This window comes from Triticum urartu, chromosome 7A (assembly GCF_056163025.1).
Source record: "Triticum urartu cultivar PI428250 chromosome 7A, HENAU_Tu73, whole genome shotgun sequence".
NCBI classification, from domain to species: Eukaryota; Viridiplantae; Streptophyta; class Magnoliopsida; order Poales; family Poaceae; genus Triticum; species Triticum urartu.
The window spans coordinates 500,134,686-500,155,198 of NC_141879.1; the positions used below are offsets into that span (position 1 = coordinate 500,134,686).

General features: G+C 44.9%; 3 protein-coding genes across 3 annotated transcripts in view; all 3 read right to left on the minus strand.

Annotated features, from left to right (window-relative positions):
- The window catches only part of LOC125520833 (uncharacterized), a 101,945-nt gene extending 82,171 nt beyond the window's left edge, over positions 1–19,774 (minus strand). The window contains exons 1-2 of the mRNA XM_087533176.1: positions 19,670–19,774; positions 19,430–19,536 (exon numbers count right to left, since the gene is read on the minus strand). Of these exons, the coding sequence (XP_087389302.1) occupies positions 19,430–19,536; positions 19,670–19,774 (212 nt within the window). The remainder of the gene's footprint in view (positions 1–19,429; positions 19,537–19,669) is intronic.
- Positions 7,823–8,981, minus strand: LOC147960138 (uncharacterized). Its single transcript, XM_087536337.1, has 3 exons — positions 8,920–8,981; positions 8,537–8,830; positions 7,823–8,361 (listed from the first exon to the last, which is right to left on the minus strand). The coding sequence occupies exons 2-3, from the start codon at positions 8,804–8,806 to the stop codon at positions 8,026–8,028; spliced, it is 606 nt and encodes a 201-aa protein (XP_087392463.1). The 5' UTR covers positions 8,807–8,830; positions 8,920–8,981; the 3' UTR covers positions 7,823–8,025.
- Positions 11,108–13,552, minus strand: LOC147960139 (uncharacterized). Its single transcript, XM_087536010.1, has 4 exons — positions 12,545–13,552; positions 12,353–12,443; positions 11,429–12,264; positions 11,108–11,351 (listed from the first exon to the last, which is right to left on the minus strand). The coding sequence occupies exons 1-3, from the start codon at positions 13,450–13,452 to the stop codon at positions 11,446–11,448; spliced, it is 1,818 nt and encodes a 605-aa protein (XP_087392136.1). The 5' UTR covers positions 13,453–13,552; the 3' UTR covers positions 11,108–11,351; positions 11,429–11,445.
- Positions 19,775–20,513: the final 739 nt, after the last annotated feature.

A 20,513-nucleotide genomic window follows, 5' to 3' on the forward strand; every position in this document is an offset into this window, starting at 1 on the left:
TGAATGGTCACAAATTTCCATTTGTGACCTTTTTGTGACCAAAAACATAAGGTCAAAAGCTAGCCGTCATAAACTGACTATAGCGACCTTTCTTCTGGATTGGTCGCAAACGTTTATGACCAAAAAAAAGGTCGTAGATTTAACGACCAACTGTTTTGGTCACTAGCAATCCGACCACACCACGTCAGATCCACCGTGGCAAGCTGACGTGGCAGACTTACGACCAAATGAAAAGGTCGTAAAATAGAATCAGCCCGGTCCATTTCAGCCGTCTTGATGGGCCAAGCCCAATAATTCAGCCCATTTAATTTTTTTCTCTTTATTTTGCTTATCTGCATGGGCCTGGCCCAATAATTTGGCCTTTTATTTTCTGGGAATGGAGCCTTTTTCTGATGAATTTTTTTTATATTCCACTATTGTTTTGGGCCACAGCCTTTTTAGTCTAGTTCGAATTTGGGCCTTGGCCTTTTTATTTTGTGTTATGCAGCCTTTTGTAAAAAAAATTCTTACAGTCATTTCTTTTTTTAGGCCCAAGCCTTTTTAGTCTAAATCTTGTTTGGGCCTCGGCCTTTTTAGAGCCCAGGTTCTTATTTTGCATAACTATAAACAGAAAGGCCCAGGTGCACAAGTGATCCACAAGCCCAGGTTCAAACAGCAAGGCCCAGGTGCACAAGTGATCCACATAACTTCACAGAAAATAAACAGAGGTTCACAAGATCACATAACTTCACATAACTTCACAGGTTCACTAGATCACATAACTTCACAGGTTCAAACTAGGTAGCAATGCAACAAAATGCTCAAAGACAAAGAGGTTCACAGCCATCAAACTAGGCAGCAATGCAACTACCTTAGCAGCTCAAAGACAAACCGCACAGCCATTAAACTGCCTTAGCTCCAAAGAGAGCCATCAAGTGGGCTAACTGCTCTTCCTGCTCTTGAGACTTCTTGCGCAGCAGCTCAAGTTCCTTGTCACGTGCAGCTTCAGATTCTTCCGCCTTCATCTTGATTGCCGCCAATTCTTCTTGCATCACTTCAGCTTGAAGCTCAGACCTCTCCAGCTTCTGCTCAAGGTCACGAACATGAGCAACAACTTCAGTTGTTGCTTTACCGGAGTTGTTCCTAGATGACTGGAGCCCAACATTCCTGAGGAATGTGCTTTGCTTGACTTCGGTCTTGAGGACTTGTTCGACAATTTCAACAGCAAACTTTGGCTCTTCACCTTCTGGTACCGGCGCATCCTTCATTTTTTCCATCTCAAGCTAGCATATGGAGGAAAATGATAGGCATTAGTGGGAGATCTATTTCACATTTTGCAAACCAAACCAAGCAAGAGAAACCAAACCAGCACACAAATGGATTATTTGAAGTAACCAAACCAGCACACAAAATCTATACAAGAAGATGATGACTAGTGACCTGGAGACATGCAATTGGAACAATATGATCACTTCATTAAGCCTAGAATGGTGGTTCTATATAAGATGGCTTCCTGAGTGAGCCGATCATCAAACTAACATTCAGATCAAATTTCATCATATCATAAAAAATGCATCAAATAGCTACAGCAAGTTCTGATATCTTTGTTGAACTATCAAAAAACATCAAAGCATGGAACATAGCGTGTGTTCTTGACTGGCTCCGAATCAAACAACATCAAATCATCAAAGCATCAAAGCTGGCTGTGAATCAAATAGGGCAAAGCATGGAGTGACTTACTATAGCAGTCTTGACTGGCTCCGAAAACCTGTGCTTCTTGCTGTTGTGGGTGGCCTTAAACAAGTCAATCACAGACAGCTCCTCACCCTTACGCTCTTCTTTCTGAAATGTTTTTCAACAAAAATCAAAATGTTATTCAGCAAGAATCAGAAATGTTATTCAATGAGGATCAAACGGTAAGGTCTCTAGAGAAGAGTTCTCACAGTGGCAAAAATGTGTGTTGTGTAGTGCCTGGAACCAGTTCTGTGATTGTAGACGACTTTTTCTCGATTCATCTTGTTCGACACACAAGTTTCCTACAAAAACGCATACTGTCAGCATGATCTAGCACTAGCATATCATGTGCAGAACATAAAGCATCAAACAAAGCAGAGACAAACCTTGTGTCTTGGGGTAGACCACATCTCCACCAAAGCTTGCCATTCACCATCCGTTAGATCAGGCACCGGAGACTTAATGCTGACTTTATTTGCGGCTACGGTATCAAAATACTTCTTCTTGATCTGATGGCGTCTGTTCTTTGAATATTTCTGCAGAATATCTTTGCACGAGGTCTTGATGGTCTCCGAGTCCGGGTTCATCTCAAAATTTTCCTACCAAGATAGCAAACAAGGTAGGAACAATATTAGTGATCATGCATAGGTGTAACAGAAAATAGATAGCACATTAACTATGAAACAAGTAGCTTACAACAACTTTCCCAATGTAGTTCTCCAATAGACTAGCATTTTTTTGTATAGCTTGAAGTGAGGAAGAACCGGAAGATGGCTTTTTGCAACGAGTCCACACTCAGAAGCAAGCTTTGCTGCCTGCAGAGGCTTCTCTAGACGAGTCATCCCTTCGGCAATTTGGATAGGCACCTTGCTACCAAGCGACTTGGTGATCCTCTCTAGCCCTTTGGCCTTTATAAGTCTAGTCTTGGGAGTCATTGCATCTGAAAATGAAACTGAACTCATAAATTAGAATAGAAATCGACAAATGCAGGAATCGACAAAAGCATACATGATCATTCCATTTGGAAAATGCACTAGTAAAAGATAGCATTGCAAAGGTCAACTTGCCTGATTGAAGCACAAGCTGCTGTTCTTCTTCATTGATGACAGCGTTCCTGTCAATAGAAGGTGCAACAGGGTTGAGGTCTGTGTGGACAGTGCCTGCTTCATCAATGCAGATGATTCCTGCTTCATCTAGGCAGACAGTGCCACTTCCATCCATGCTGAGAGTGGTTCCTTCATCCATGGGCGGCAACTCATCACCCGTTTGCACCAAGGTCTGAGAGTCCATGCGCAGCATACTTTCCTGATGGTCCGTCGCAGTCGCCATCCTTGCTTTCTGCCTTGTGACTCTATCAAGGGCAGGTTCATCAGGTTCCAGGATGCTCTTTTTTGTCCTGGAGCTGGGGCCATCACCCTTCCTGGAGGCATTGCAGCAGATGTTTCTGAGCTCTTGTTCTTCTTGCTGACTGTTTTCTTAACACCAGGCCTCTTCGTCCTAGATTCCTTCAGTGCCTTGTATAAACAGCACGGAAAAAAGCATTAGATCACAAGAGAAATATGTGAGCACAAGGAATAACATAGAATAACAGAACCCCAACCCTCCAAGCAAGACAGAGTTTGCACCTTAACAATCTTGTTGACTACAACATCATCCACTTCCTCTCCATCAATAACTTCATCCTCCTTAGGATTGTACTCTGGGTCATCATTGATAACTCCACTACCCTCTTGAACCTCATCACTTCTACCTTCTTGTACACCATTTGTTTTCCTAATCATCGACGCTATTGCACCGATGCCAAGGGACTGGAACATCCGATTGTTCCTCATGATATTTCTAGCCCTAACCTTCTCGTACTCGGTGAGAGGCTCTTCTTTGCATGATAAAGGAAATGTAACTATTAGGTGAATGTTTGGAATGCATGGACAGACAGCCAAACATATCTTATGAAAATTTATTATCATTTAATCCTAGTTATTCAGGTAAGGAAGACTAACAGCACACAGGCACAATTAAGCCAGCTTATTCAGATTGCAGCAATACATTTCACTTAGCATATTAAGACTCACAGATTTTATGAAACTGACAGTATAACCACAAGGAGCAAGTTGCATACCAATAGTTGGCCTCATGCTTGACCTTGTCCTCCTTGCCATGGATGATCTTGAGGTGGTGCTTGCAAAATAGAATAAACAACAATCAGATACAACAGGGATAAAGTAAAATGATGCACTTGTATCAATAAAGGAAAGCACTTGAACCATCATGCACATACATGTAATACATGTGAAACAAACTTGATGGATAAACAATACAGTGATCTAGTGTTATTAATTAAGAAAACATGTAAGTGCACTAAACAAGCATGCATGTACACTAGTAGCAAGTAAGCAAAGTGCATAAGTGCTACTAAAGCAAGCAAGCAAGCAAAGTGCTACTGATAGAAACAAGCAAGCAATGAAGGAAATTGAAGAGAAGCAAGCAAGTACTATTGATACAAACCCTAATTAATAAGCAAGCAAGTAGCTTCTTCTCCAAGTTATACTAATACTAGCAAGTACTGCTGATGGAAACCCTAATTAAGCATGTACTACTGATAGAGCCCACCCCGCGCTCTCTTTCCTTCCCCAGTCCCCACATGATCACATATACATCATGTGGTAAATCTGACAATGTCTCGTGCTAGTATTAGTATAGCACAATGATCTACAGTATATGATTGGTACTGTGACAACACTATCAGGTACACCATGAATGGCAGATGGACTTAATCATTTAGTATTAGTATAGCTCGCAGGAATGGCAATGTCTCGTGCTAGTATTAGTATAGCTCACAATGGCAGATGGACTTAATCATTTAGTAATGAACACCATGAATTAACTAGACCAACCCAGAGAGCATATATCACACCTACATGAACTACTCTAGTAGTAAAGTGAGCAGAAAGCTTTCTATATGTAAACCAAAGCATGGCAGGAGCTCACAAGATAGAAACCAAACATGAATGGGAACCTACAAACCCTAGATATCATGGGAACAACAACTACAGAGCTTTAGATTTAGTGGCGACCATAATCAAGAACAAATAACAGAGTGCCATAGCAAGCAAAACAAATCGAACACCCAAAAAGAATAACATCCTTGTTCTAGCAAATACAAAACAGGGAGAAGGCTTCAAAGGAAGATTTCTCAAAGAACACGTAGCCATTTCTACGAAGATGCAAATGGATATCAATACTTCACACAATGGCACAACAATTACAGCACAATAGCTTACTCCAGGTTCTTATTTAACTCAAGAGGTGGCACTAAACTAGCCAAGTAAATTTTAAAGGAATATGCAATATAATCCAAAACTTTAGTACCTACTAGGGATTCCAAAGAGAAAACTACTACATCATGTTAACTATTAGTATGGCTACAAACGACCTCTTACAGACATCAACTTCAATGTCATCAAGCAAGCAAATCGCTATGACTACAGATTAACAAAGCATAACAAGGATTAACAAAGCAATTGGCTCTGAAGTAATACACTCTGATAAGTAAAGATTAACAAACCATAACAAGGATTGGTAGCAGAGGGAGATGTAGATGGACAAAAACCTGCTTTTGTGGTAGCCGTGCTTGAGCTCCTCCTCCTGATGCTGCTCAATGACCTGCATGACAAACAAGGCCATGGATGAGCTGCCACAGGGCATCCACATGACAACACAAAACATCAAGCAACGACATTGAAAGGGATGCAAAATCAAAATAGAGCATACAAAATCTAGATTAAAGAACCACCTCCCCACAAAACCCTAACCCCATGAATCCATCCCCATCTCAAAATCACATTACCAATGACATGAACCCTAACCCCATGAACAAGAAGGATATCATCCCATGAATCCTAACCCCATGAATCCATCCCCATCCCCATGAAGAAGAACCCTAACCACCAAGAGATCCTAACCCTAACCATCAGGAGATCCTAACCCTAGAAGATGCACCATGAGATCCTAACCTTAGAAGATGCACCATGAGATCCACCGAACCACCAGAAAATCCTAACCCTAACGAGGGGAGTACCTGTCGTCGTGTTGTAGATGATGCAGTGGTGGCTCCTGTCGCAGTCGTCGCTCGCGTCTACCCTCTTGTCACCACCATCGTCAATGTAGAGGAGCGGAGCGGCGATTCGTCGTCGGGGAGCAGAGCGGGGCGGGGCGGAGCAGAGGAGGAGGGGCTAGGGTTGCGGGGTGGGGAGAGGGAGGGGGGTTCGTCGGGGCTGGCAGGTGGGGAATGGAGGGGCGGAGCAGAGGACAGGCAGCAGGGCGGCACGGAGCAGGGGAGGGAGTGATCGTCGGCGGGGCGGCTCGGGGAGGGAGAAGCTAGGGTTCGTCGGGGAGAGGGGAGGGGAATGGGGAAATTTTGGGAGGGGAGGGGAGGGGATCCCGCGTGTTAGTGGGAGAGGGAGTGGTGGGACCCGCCTGGTAGTGGGAGAGGGAGTGGAGGGAAATTTTGCGAGAGGGAAATTTTGGTGGAGGGAAAATTTTGGTGTGGGAGGGAAATCCTTTTGGGTTTGGGTGTATAAAAAAATAGGGTTTTTTTGTAAACTTTGTACAAATCATGGTTAAAATCATACCGAGTAGCTCAAGAAAACACCGGTATTGCAAGTTTAGTATTTTTGCTAGTTGGTAGGCCACATTTGATGATGTGACGCAAAGGTCTCCCATTTTTTTTGAATTTTTTACGGTGTTTTCAAAAACCGGCCAATTTCGTCGCGGCGGCCGTCCGTGGCTAGCGTTTGAGCCGTGCAAATCTGTTGTTGATTCTGTGATGAAATGCCTACCTGTGAAGGTAAAAAGCATTTTGAGTGAAAATAACGGGCAAGCTATGGAGGACCCGCAGTTCAAATTCCAGCTGGTTCCAGCTGAATCGGCCGAAGGTGGTCCGAATTGCCGGGAGTAGCTACGAGGGTCGGAAATGCATGCTTTTTGGCGACCGTCCGTAAAATAGGGAGATAGACATGGAATGGCGCCGTTTGGGGTGCCCCTCTTTGTAGCCGCTTCATGAAAAACGCATGTCTTTTGCATTCAAAAAATGAATAACGGTTTTTTTGTTAAACAAGTTGGAACCTCGCTTTGGCAACATTGTTTGCCATCACAAGACGGAGGCATGCGCCCAATTTGGGCATATTATTAGAAACTATTCAACGGTTGCGGCCATATCATTGCTAGTTTGGCTTGAAAGCCATGAATCTTCGTTCATGGTAGGTCGTTTTTTAGAACACTTTTTCAAGAAAACGCCGGTATTGCAAGTTTAGTATTTTTGCTAGTTGGTAGGCCACATTTGATGATGTGACGCGGAGGTCTCCCATTTTTTTGATTTTTTTTTGAATTTTTTACGGTGTTTTCAAAAACCGGCCGATTTCGTAGCGGCGACCGTCCGTGGCTAGGGTTTGAGCCGTGCAAATCTGTTGTCGATTCTGTGATGAAATGCCTACCCGTGAAGCTAAAAAGCATTTTTAGTGAAAATAACGGGCAAGCTATGGAGGACCCGCAGTTCAAATTCCAGCCGGTTCCAGCTGAATCGGCCGAAGGTGGTTCAAATTGCCAGGAGTAGCTACGAGGGTCGGAAATGCATGCTTTTTGGCGACCGTCCGTAAAATAGGGTCTACTTTGAGATAGACATGGAATGGCGCCATTTGGGGTGCCCCTCCTTGTAGCCTTTTCACGAAAAACGCATGTCTTTTGCATTCAAAAAATGAATAACGGTTTTTGAATTTCAGTTTTGCTAAAGCACATCTAGATGTGCCATAAGTATTGCACATGTAAGTCCTATGGCATTGATCTTACGTCGAGATTCGTGTGGATATTTTCCTTTTTCTTTTTTCTTTTCTCTTTATGCTTGATTCACTCACTTAGATGTGCAATAACTAGAGCACATCTAGATGTGCCCTGGACACACCCTTTGAATTTTTACGGTGTTTTCAAAAACCAGCGGATTTAGTCACGGCGGTCGTCCGTGGCTAGGGTTTGAGTCATGTTTTTAGCATTCAAAAAATGAAACTTATATTGTTTCATACATGAGCATGCACAAAAACCCATAATTTTATCTTTCATCCATGAGCATGCATAAAAATTTTCAATTCCCATCAATTACCAAACTGAATATTCATTGTTAAAAACATGACTTGTTTAGATGACACTGTCATACAGCATCCATGAGCATGCACAAAATTAAACCTGACATACTTAACATTGACATGTTCATATTACACTAACAATCTTAAACCTAACATGCTGAACACCTTCTTAACACCTTCACTCCTCCTTCTTCTCCTTCATCAACCTGATGCGCTCAGAGTGGCGAATCCCAACGCGGATGTACTCCTCTACCACAATTGGCATGGTCCTGTCGCCAAGCTGTGGGATTGCAGGCGCCGCCACCATCGCGAGGTCGTCGTCCGCCACTACCATCGCGAGGTCGTCGTCCGCCACCACCATAGCAAGGTCGTCGTCCACCACCACCATAGCAAGGTCGTCATCCGCCACCACCATAGCAGGGTCGTCGTCAGCCACCACCATAGCATGTTCATCGTCAGCCAGAATAGGCTGCTCCTCGTCATCCCTGCTCTGCTCCTCGTCATCCCCGCTCTGCTCCTCGTCATCCCCGCTCTGCTCGTCATCCCCGCTCTGCTCCTCGTCGTCATCCCCGCTCTGCTCCTCGTCATCCCCGCTGCTGCTCCATTGCCTGACCAAATGCAACAAAGTGTGAACATGGTGTTGTCGTCGTGCAGGTAGAGGAAGCCAAAAGGACAGGAAGAAGAGAGGCAGAGAGCTTACTAGCATCGTCGTCGTGCTGGTAGTACATGCGGCACATGGTGTTGTTGAACATCTTCACGGTGAACCTGGCGTCGCCGTCGTAGCGGAAGACAAGGAAGTACCCGAGCTGTAGCTCATGGGCGCGGGCGAAATGCTCCCAGCCGGGCCCTAGGTACATGTGGCCTTCACCATCAAACACCACCAACACTTCCCACAGCCTGTGAAGCCCGCTGCCGGCCTCCCACAGCTTCACTTTGTGGGGCTCACGGCCGGCGAGCATCTTCGCAAACTTGTCAGGCAGCCTCTGCAGCGAGGGTCAAGCAGTGGTTAATTGTGGCAATCAAGCACTAGACAGCAGAGTGATGATAAAGAAATGAGTGATGATAAACATACCTGCCTACTGCAAGATTTCTCAATTACGATCTCGAAGAACTCGAAACCTTCCAAGCCAGCCATCTCACTTATCTGAAAAGCAGCATTGTAAATTAAACAAGCACATCAACATCAATAGCATAGTAAACTAACACTAAAACAAGCACATCAACATCAACATCAACAGCAACAGCAACATCATCAGGTGACCACCAACAGCAACAACACTAAAATCTACTATAAATTGACCAGAACACAGCAATATAAATTGACCAGAACCATATCTACTATAAATTGACCAGAACCATATCTATTATAAATGGACCAATAGTGTACAGCAAAACAACAGTTTCAATATTACAATAGAAAGAAGTCTCAGGTTTATCAAGCACAGCAAAACAACAGTGTGACTGAAGAAAATTATAGCAGGAAATACTTCATGCATCATCAATAGATTATGATCATTTGAGCTAGCATGATCACATTACATGATGCACACATATGCAAACTTCTATGAATATAACATCAAAACAGAAAAAACAAGAGACCAAGAGAATCTTAGCAGTGCAAACACCTAGATAGAATTGTATTTGTACACATCAGAACATAAGCACCAACATAGCAGTGCTTAGCATGATCACAATGTATTTGTACACCTACATAGCAGTGCTTAGCCACTCGGGTAAAACATTACAAAAAGAAAAACAAATTAGAACACACTAGTGTCTCACTGCCTCAATATAATCCTCTTGCCAGTTGCTTCAATGCAACAACACATCCATTTGTTTGTGATGCCTCCAGTTTCTCAAGATAAAACTAGCAGCATCCAACATGCTTTGGCATTCATCTCTTGATCGTCAAAATAAACCATACAGAATTCCACACAAAAAATTCAGAGACCACAGCCCATGATTCTAGGCAAAAGAAACAACAATGTGTACAGAGACAAGCTTCTTTTTCACTTAATATTCAGAATATGCCAGATACACCCAAGGACAAACATGCATTACAACTTATCTTAAGAGAATTAACTACTGTATAAATGCAGTTCATATGTACAAATGGACAATGAAGCCCTGCTATGACGACAACACTGGATGATGAAGGACCTGGACAACACTGGTTAAAGCAAGCCATAGTAATAACTCACCTCCAATGCTATATTAGCTGGAAAGGAGCATCTATCTATTAAAGAACATCTGTGAGGAAACATAATCCAATCCCTAATAATCCAACCCTAATCTAATCTAATGCAGTCCCAATCAAACCCTAACCAAATCAAACCCTAATCTAATCCAATCCCTATCTAATCTAATCCAATCTAGGCGACGGCAAGAACCCTAATCTAACTAGTAGCAGAAAACTAATCCAACCAGGAACAAGAGAGAGAGAGGAAGGATGCATACCGAGAGAGAGAGAGAGGAAGGAGTCGGCGGAGGTGGGAGAGGAAGGAGCCGGCGGCGGTGGGGAGGCCGGCGGTGGGAGAGGAAGGAGCCGGCAGCGGTGGGCGGCGCCGTCGATGGAGAGGAGGAGCGGGTCGAGTGGTGAGAAGTAGGGAAAAGAGAGGGAGCGGGTCCACTTATCAGCGAGTTCGGTGTTTGCTACGTGACTGGTTTGATATATTAAAAAAGGTGGGCATAGATTACAAAACCAACAGCCTCTTCCTAGCCCAGTGGTCGAAACACAGTGAAATAAGCGCACGGTCGTGGGTTCGAGCCCCCGCACGCGCATATTTTTTGGCCACGCGCATATTTTTGGTAGCTTGGTTACAATAGCAAAATGGCCCACTTGTCAGCGAGTGGGTCGAGTGGCCCACTTGTCAGTGAGGTGTGTGCTTCATACTTGACTAGTTTGATATATTCAAAAAGGTTGACACAGAGTGGAAGACTAATAGCCTCGTCCTAGCCTAGTGGTATAAACATAGTGAAACAAGCGCACGGTCGTGGGTTCGAGTCCCCGCTGGCGCATATTTTTTTGCTCACAATGAAATGGGTTCAGTTGAAGCAAAATTCAGTTAAAATAGCATCTTCAGTTCTGACCAAAATTCAGTTAAAATAGCATCTACAAGACAACATTCTGACCAAAACAATTACAAGATGATCACAACAACTACTAAATGATCACAACAACTACAAGACAACATTCTGACCAAAACTTGAACTAAAGATGTTCAAAAAATCTTCTGTATGATCATTTTGCAATATTTTGCATTACAAGACAACATTTTGACAGCAAGCATAACAGCTACAATAACATCTCAATTCAGGTCAAAACAGCAAGCATAACATCTCAATTTTGCTGCTGGAATCTTAAAGCACTGTGAATCAGGATAACTACATCACTATTGCTACAACCATCAGGATCATCATTTTTCTACAACCATCAGGATCATCATCTTGCTACAACCATCAGGATCATCAGTTTGCTCCTAGAATCTTCAAGGATTTTTCTACCTGGAGAGAAGATTGATCACATCAGGTCACCAGTCCCATAGATACCAAAACAAAGAACATTAAGTAATAGTATTTACCTTTGCCAGTCCATTCGCTACTCATCGTCGTCGATACGAAAACAAGGAACTCTATGCTCACTCCTGTTTTCCTCATCATCACTACAATATTGCAGCATAGTATGATCAGTCCGGTTTTCCTCATCCTCGCTTTCATGTCCATCCTCTACCACCTTTCTTCTTTTCTTGATGCCTTCAACTGTTGCAGCACCAACGATCACACGTTCCCGTTCCCTTCGCACTCTGCTTTGCACCGGAACTTCCATAGAGTCATCATCAGCTTGCAACAGAACTTCCGTAGAGTCATCATCTGGGTATGTTAGTCCACCATCACCGGGGCCCTTTTCCACTTCAGTTTCGGTCACACTCCACAAGTGTCTGTGCTGAAAGTTTTGCACAACTCGCCATTTTCCGTGCAAAAGAGTGTCTGGCAGATAAAACACCATTGTTGCTTGTGTTGTTAGAATAAAGGGATCACTCTTATACCAGCACCTTGCAGTGTTGATGCTTTTGAAGTGGCCATCATATTTGACAAAAGAGTCTCTCCTCTTCTTGCTACCAAGCTCAAACCAGTCACAGCGAAATAAGACAACCGAGCGATGGATGCCTCCACTAGAGTTGTACTGCAACTCTATGATGCTTCTCAACTGACCATAGAAGTCAATGATCTCACCGTCATGTGACCCCTCAGTGACGATTCCACTATTCTGTGTCTTCCTTTTTTCCTCGCGGTCAACGGTGTGGTACCGGACACCGTCAGCAATGCATGTTGAATACACTCTCACTCGCTTATCCGGTAAGCATGCCAAAGCAAATAGATCATCACTGACCTTCTTCTCCTCATGCAACTTTCCAATCTGCACAAATAAACCATTTAGCAAACAATGGTATTTAACAATGGGTGAATAACATAGAAAACATAAAACATGTGGCTAAAGATCTCACATGATTCTTAAACCACTTAGCAAACACCTTGGCAACCCTTTTATCAACATTGATATTGCTTTCTTCCTGATTTAACTCTTCCTTGCATTTCCTGCAATGCCAACAAAACATGTGAATTAAAACATTAGGCTGGTGCCAACCCAAGCAAAATATATATATATATATATAATGAGTGCACAAGATATAACGTACTCGATATATGGTAGAACCTCGGCGCAATTGCTGAGCACAAACAAAACCATCTTGTCATACTCATCACCAGCCTCCAAGTATTGTGAGGCTCCAAGAAAGTTCACACGATGGTTGAAAATAGAGACATCACCACTTTGCGAATCAGACCGCTCTCTATTTCTGCCCGGCCGGTTCCATCTTGTTTCCACATCACCAAAGTATCTAGAGCAAAAAGTCAAGCACTCGTCAACGACATATGCTTCAGCAATAGAACCTTCAGGTCTTGCCGTGTTTCGCACATAACGCTTACAAGTAAGCAGCCTTCTTTCGATTGGGTACATCCAACCGTATTGCACAGGGCCTCTAAGCATTGCCTCTTTGGGTAAGTGCACCGCCAAATGGACCATCACGGTGAAGAAAGCTGGAGGGAAAATCTTCTCGAGCTTGCAAAGAATAATTGGGATTTCTTTTTCAAGCCTTTCCAGGACAGTTAACTTGAGGGTTTTGCAGCACAGTTCTCTAAAGAAATTTCCCAGCTCAGCAACCGCTTCATATATATCCTTGTGCATGATTCCTCGGAGGCCCGCCGGTAAAATCCTTTGGAGGAGGATGTGACAATCATGGGTTTTCAGTACTGAAAGCTTGAATCCATCAGAAGTAACACACTTTGCTAGGTTAGCAGCATAACCATCTGGAAATTTCACCGCTCTTAGGAATTCACATAATGCAAGCTTTTGTTCTTTATTCATTGTATGCCATGCTCGTGGAATTTCAAATGAATCTTCATCTTCATTGTGCTGTAGATGCAAATCTTCTCTTATGCCCATGTCCTCCAAATCAAACCTAGAACTAACCGTGTCCTTTGTCTTCCCTTCAATGTTCAGAAACGTCCCTAGCAGATTCTCGCATATGTTTTTCTCAATGTGCATTACATCGAGATTATGCCTTAATTTCAGATCAGCCCAGTATGGCAGGTCCCACAAACAAGACCTCCGGTCCCAACATTGACCTTCCTCATGCTTTCTTTTCTTCGCCAGCTTTCCTGGTCTCACATCTTTCACCTTTTAAGGTTGGTGCTCCAGCTCTTCTTTAGTGAATTCAGCTAGCTTGCCACGGGTTTCATTCTCACCATTAAAATCTTTGCTTCTTCGCCAGCGATGGTTTCGGGGAAGAAAGCGGCGGTGCCCAATATAGCAGATCTTGCTCCTTATTCTCTTTGAGCAAGGGTCTTTGTCACAATGGACACAAGCCTGATAACCCGCTGTGATCCTCCCAGACAGAGTGTGCAGAGCCGGGAAATCATGGATGGACCATATGATCGCAGCATGTAGATTGAACTTTTCTTCCGGACTCAAGGCATCGTATGTAGGTATACTAGTCCAGAGCTGGATCAATTCTTCTACGAGGGGCTCCATAAAGACATCAAAATCCTTTCCTGGAGAATCTGGACCTGGGATAAGCAATGACATCATGAAGTTGGACTGATCCACGCATGCCCATGGTGGCAGGTTGTACGGCACCAGAAAAACTGGCCACATGCTATAAGACGTGCTCATGTTCCCAAACGGATTAAACCCATTTGTGGCAATGCCAAGTTTTATGTTCATTGGATCTGCAGCAAAATCTAAATGTATACGGTCAAACTCTTTCCATGCCTCTCCATCCGCTGGATGGCTCAGCTCATTGTCCACAGGTTGCCGCTTCAGCTTGTGCCACTGTACCTCACGCGATGATTTCTTCGAGATGAACATCCGATGTCGCCTTGGTATCAAGGGAAAGTGCCTCACTACCTTCTCCGGTATTGACTTCTTCCCATCAGCATCTTTCCACCTAGATGCATTGCATTTTGGACAGTTATCATGCTTTGCTAAATCCTTCCGAAACAAGACATAGTTATTTGGGCACATATGTATTGACACATAACCTAACCCCAGCCTGCGGATTATGCTCAATACTTCATCATAAGATCTGGGAACACAACTATTAGGGAATTGCAAGCTCAAAAGATGGAGTATTGCGTTGAATGCAGCATTGCTAATCCGGTAGAAAGACTTGATGTGGAGTAACTTCACGGTGAAGGTAAATCTTGAAAATTTACCCCCTTCATGAGCTGCGCGCTTCGCCTCCTCTAAAACCTCAGCAAACAACGATTTCTGTCCATCAGCATGATCTTCAGCATCGTACAAATCCTTTAATAGGTCAGGAATCCTATCATCTTCATGCCCATCCTCTTCCTCCAAAACAGCATTATCTCGCAAAACCTTTTCCATGAAATCAATGCCAGCATCACCACCACCCATCATATGAGGGGCCTCTCTATCAGCTTCAAAATGTTGAGGTTGTCTGTCTAAAGGTTCTCCATGATATATCCATCTATCATATGTGCTGGACATCCCATTAAGAAGCAGATGATCTTCCACTCTTCCTTGAGCCATTCTTGGACGGTTGAGGCATCCACAACATGGGCAAAGAATGTGAGCATCGTTGGCAAAATTTGCCCGAACAAATGCCATGAAATCATCAACTCCTTTCATATGTTCTTTTGAAAACTTTCTAACTCCTTCTCTAATCCAGCTTCTGTCCATCTGCCAAAGACAACAAATTGTTGCAACTTAGCAAATAAATCTAAGTGCATCAACATTAATTAATGAAAATGGATGGAAGTAATGGAAGCTAAAATTCCAGAAAATTTTATATGCTAATTGCCTAACCACAAGGCCTGAAGAATTCTTAACAAACAAGCTGAACAATTCCTAACAGCACATCAAGAAAATTCATCTATGCATTATCTACCAAACAAGCAAGCTATCTCCTAACTACTAACAGTGCATCAACAAAATTCATCTATGCTGAAGAACATCTGACTGAAATCCATCTCCCACTGCTCGGGTGACAAGAGAGGAGAGGGGGGAAGAGGTGAGGGGTGCATACCGGGAGGTGTGCTTGCGGCGGCGGTGAGTCCCCCATGCTCGGCGAGCCCCCACCACCGTCGGTCGCCTACGCCCCTACTGGCCCCCGCCTCCACGCCCTGCCTCGCCTCCGCCCCCTGCCGGCCCCGCCCCCGCCTCCACTGTCGGCCCCGCCCCCGCCTCCGCCCCCTGCTGGTTGCTTCCGCCGCGAGGCCGTGGGCGAGGTCACCTGCGGCGAGGCCGTGGGCCAGGTCACCTGGTTGCTTCCGCCGCCGCCCGCCGCCACCTGGTCAGAATACCTAGAAAAACACTAAGTGTTGCTCTGTTCGATGCCACCCGCAGCCACCTGGTCGGAAGGTCCCACTTGTCACTGATACATGAGAGCCGTGGTTTTATATACTATATGGAAAACTACCCACACATTAGCAACAATCTCTCTCTACCCCAGCGGTAACGAACGAGCAAACCCAGCGCGAGGTCGTGGGTTCGAGTCCCCGCTAGCGCCTATTTTTTAGGGAATTAAACGCTCGCTCACCCACCTGTCAAATGGGTCCCGCCTGCCAGTGTTGCAAATCGTTGCTCTGTTCGATGCCACCTGGTCGGAAGGTCCCACTTGTCAATAATACGAGAGAGCCGTAGTTCTATATAATGTATAGATAAACTCCCAGATGTGAGCAACTGTCCCTCTCTAGCCCAGCGGTAGCATGCGAGCAAACCAAGCGCGAGGTCGTGGGTTCGAGTCCCGCCTCCTGCATCTTTTTTGGGCAAATTAAGCGCTCGGCCCCACCTGTCAAATGGGTCCCACCTGTTAGTGTGTGCCCCGTCTGTCTGTTGAATATTAAAACTCAAGCAAAAATGACACCTAGACAGTGGCACATAAGCGAGGTTGTTGAGGTGGTTGCCTAATCATCCTAATTCATTCAAACTCAAGTGTAGTGACCATTTTATATTGGTCGTTATCAGCAAGGCATCAGGCAGTGGACAGTGCTACTAGCTTTACGACCATTTCCTCTAATGAAATTATGACCTTTCTGACCAAAATGGTCGTTATGGTTTAAGGTTTAGAGCCCCCCAGACAGCTTTTGACCAATTGGTCTAAAATGGTCATAAATTTATGACCAATTCTTCGAGGGTCACTGACAGAAGGTCATAAGTTGACATATTTCTTGTAGTGTTAATTCCTGACATGTTATTTTCACCAAGTCTGTGATGCTGATATCTTTTGCCCTTTTGCCATGCTTGTTTGAACCTGCTATTGTGTGATTTAGCCGTGGCTCAGTGTTCATCTTTTGTCAAGCATCTTGAGTAGATCACTGCCATGTGCTTTGTTGTTATGTTAGAGTGCAGTAGCTTAGTTTCTTGTTGTATTTTAGATGGCATCGTTCTGTTAATCGCAGATTTGTGCCATTATTGTTTTGCTTGCCATTTGCAAACCGTGCATCCATTTCCGGCGATCTTTATATCGATTTCGACCGAAATCAACTCATCTTACTAGCGGCACACTTGGTTTGCCAAGTTGAGGCCTGTTTCAATCTTTTCCTTCCGGAGCACGCATATGCATTGCATTTCACATCCCGCATATCATGCCATGTTTTGCATCATGTTGCTTGCGCATTGCACCATGATTGATTGTTGTTTTACTTTGCTTGTGTTCTTGCTTTGGGTAGAGCCGGGAGACGAGTTCGTAATCGAGGAACCCGTTGATTACGCTTACGAGGATCAAGCTTCCGTATTCTCGGAGAACTTTGCACGCAAGATGACCATACCCTCGAAATCACTTCTATCTTTTCTTGCTAGTTGCTCGCTCTATTGCTATGCCTATGCTGCGATACCTATCACTTGCTATATCATGCCTCCCATATTGCCATGTCAAGCCTCTAACCCACCTTTCCTAGCAAACCGTTGTTTGGCTATGTTACCGCTTTGCTCAGCCCCTCTTATAGCGTTGTTAGTTGCAGGTGAAGATGAAGTTCGTTCCATGTTGGAACATTGATTTTGTTGGGATATCACAATATCTCTTATTTTAATTAATGCATCTATACACTTGGTAAAGGGTGGAAGGCTCGGCTTTATGCCTGGTGTTTTGTTCCACTCTTGCCGCCCTAGTTTCCGTCATACCGGTGTTATGTTCCTTGATTTTGCGTTCCTTACGCGGTTGGATGTTATGGGAACCCCTTGACAGTTCGCCTTGAATAAAACTCCTCCAGCAAGGCCCAAGCCAGTGCTTCTCTAAGTGTTGGTCCGAACTAAGTAGACTGCGGGGCCACCTTGGGGAAACTTGAGGGTTGGTTTTACTCGTAGGATATCTCATCCGGTGTTGCCCTGAAAACGAGATATGTGCAGCTCCTATCAGGATGCCGGCGCATCGGGCGGCTTTGCTGGTCTTGTTTTACCATTGTCGAAATGTCTTGTAACCGGAATTCCGAGTCTGGTCGGGTCTTCCTGGGAGAAGGAATATCCTTCGTTGACCGTGAGAGCTTGTGATGGGCTAAGTTGGGACACCCCTGCAGGGTTTTGAACTTTCGAAAGTCGTGCCCGCGGTTATAGGTAGATAGGAATTTGTTAATGTCCGGTTGTAGAGAACTTGAAACTTAACCTAATTAAAATGCATCAACCGCGTGCGTAGCCGTGATGGTCTCTTCTCGGCGAAGTCCGGGAAGTGAACACGGTTCTTGTGTTATGCTTGAACGTAAATAGTTTCAGGATCACTTCTTGATCACTTCTAGTTCATGACCGTGCTTTGCTTCTCTTCTCGCCCTCGTTTGCGTATGTTATCCACCATATATGCTAGTGCTTGTTGCAGCTCCACCTCACTACCCTTTCCTACCCATAAGCTTAAATAGTCTTGATCTCGCGGTTGTGAGATTGCTGAGTCCCCGTGACTCACAGATACTTTCAAACAGTTGAAGGTGCCGATGATACCAGTGCAGGTGACGCAACCAAACTCAAGGAGGAGCTCGATGAAGATCGTGTGCGTTGTGTTTGCTTCGTTTCCGTTTGATCAGTAGTGGAGCCTAGTTGGGGCGATCGGGGATCTAGCATTAGGGGTGGTCTTCTTTTATTTTGGTTCCGTAGTCGGACCTTTTTTGTATTCTGGATGATGTAATGCTATATTTATGTAGTGTGAAGTGGCGATTGTAAGCCAACTCTTTATCCCTTTCTTATTCAATACATGGGATGTGTAAAGATTACCCCTCTTGCGACATACCTACAATGCGGTTATGCCTCTAAGTCATGCTCCGACACGTGAGAGATATAGCTACATCGTGGGTGTTACAAGAAACCCCCAGCCCCGGTGGTCCGACCATGGACACGGACCCGCTGCTCCCCACCACCGCACGGCTGCCCCTCCACCCGTTGCCGGAACACACACCGGTTTCCAACTTCGATGCGCCACCCTCATCGCGTTGTCCGTCCCCGGCATCCTCCTACAAGGACAACCTCATCTTCTGGCCTCACCCCAATCGCCGCCACCCTCGCCTCCTCCCCCGCACCACTACCGTCGTGACTTCAATCCAAATCAGAGGCACATGAGCAGGAGGAATCCGGCCAGCGGCGGCAGATAGCCGGAGAAGTAGATCGGCGGCGGCGGCACCCTACCCATACGCTTCGAACGAGCCCGTGCTCGTGTGTGCTGCCCGCTAGTGTTTCCTTTTTTTTCAGATTGGACATTTTAAAAAGGACTGCGGGTTGAGCCAGCGCCAACATACAACCGCTCACCTGGATTTTCTCTCGACAATCAACAATCAACAATGAATTTAGCAACCAACATGAATCAAGTCCCTGATGGCGAGTTCAGCAGCACATATAACAACTAACAAGAATTACTCAACAATCAAGAACCATCAAACAAATTCAGCAGCACATACAGATGCCTGACCCACGTCCCTCCTGCTTGCGACTCCATTGCGAGTGGTGAATCATGAAAAAAAAGAGAAAATTTTGCATCACGGAGCAGAGTGTAAGGGAAGGAAGGATGGGGGGTTTGAGGAGTTACCATCCCCTGTCACGGGAGAGGAAGCTGCGTTCTTGTAGGTGCTGAATATGGCACCGAGGAAGACGGGCACGAGCAGAGGTGTGGAGGAAGACGAGCAGGAGCGTCCGCTAGGGTTCGGAGTCGCCGTCGTCACTGACAAGTGCGAGGAGCTCGTGGTGGAGCCAGTGACCCGGCTGCGGTGGGAACGCCATGGCCCGCATGCCTTCTCCCTTCTCAACGCTTGCGTCTGTGCGCTCGCACCGTCATGGCCATGGATCTGCGGATCCCGTCGCCGTGGTCGCTGCGAGGAGGTCGAGCTGGAACCCCACGGGCTTGGTCTGGATCCACCCGTGTCAGGAGCACCATGACCTCCCTTCTCGATATGAGGGAAGGGAAGGGAAGGGAGAGGAGGGGAGGTTGCCGGTGCGGAGAGGGCGGAGGCCGGCTGTGGGGTCGCGGAGTCGCCTGATGCAGCCGGGGTCGAGGGGGATTTTGAGCACGCTCGCCTAAAGACAGAGGAGACCGGAAGTTGCGTCCATCTGGATCCTGTGAACGAGCGATTCCTCTTTTTTTTACCGTACAATAATAAGAACCACGTCGGACGGACTGACGAACATGCTATTAGTACCACCTTGTTTATATTACGGTTTTGTCTATACAAATTGTAAAAGCGTATTATAACATGAGAAAAAAGCGTATTGTGACGGTGAACCCGACAAAGTCAATCCGTGCTTTATTATTAGGGAAATATATAGATAGATGACCTAGTTTTAAATAAAAAGACACACAAAACACTACTTAGATAGATTTGATAACTATTAAGGAAAATAATGGATAGACAGCTGGACACAAAAAGGCTATTATTCTTTTTAAAATACACTAAAAATTATAGTAGCCTTCGCCTTTTTCAAATGTACGGTAAAACGTGCACCACTTCCCCTTTATGGCATGACCCTTTTCAGTGAGTTGATTATGTTTTTGTTGCAGCGGAACATTGCAGCAGGTCTTCGTTGTCTTCGGTTTTGATTGCATTCTTCAGTTTTTTTCCCAATACGCTTTTCCTTTTCTATTTTCCTAAGTTCTGTAGTTTAGTAGATCATCGCTT

What these genes read in the sequence shown, in the direction of transcription:
- LOC147960138 (XM_087536337.1), bottom strand. Translation starts at nt 8,806, where the DNA reads ATGCTCGCCGGCCGTGAGCCCCACAAAGTGAAGCTGTGGGAGGCCGGC. An exon ending in ACGATGCTAGTAAGCTCTCT is followed by an intron (nt 8,362 to 8,536) that starts GCCTCTCTTCTT and finishes GATGACGAGGAG; the next exon opens with CAGAGCGGGGATGACGAGGA.
- LOC147960139 (XM_087536010.1), bottom strand. Translation starts at nt 13,452, where the DNA reads ATGCACATTGAGAAAAACATATGCGAGAATCTGCTAGGGACGTTTCTG. An exon ending in GAGGTTCTACCATATATCGA is followed by an intron (nt 12,444 to 12,544) that starts GTACGTTATATC and finishes TTGGCATTGCAG; the next exon opens with GAAATGCAAGGAAGAGTTAA. An exon ending in CTAAGTGGTTTAAGAATCAT is followed by an intron (nt 12,265 to 12,352) that starts GTGAGATCTTTA and finishes TTATTTGTGCAG; the next exon opens with ATTGGAAAGTTGCATGAGGA.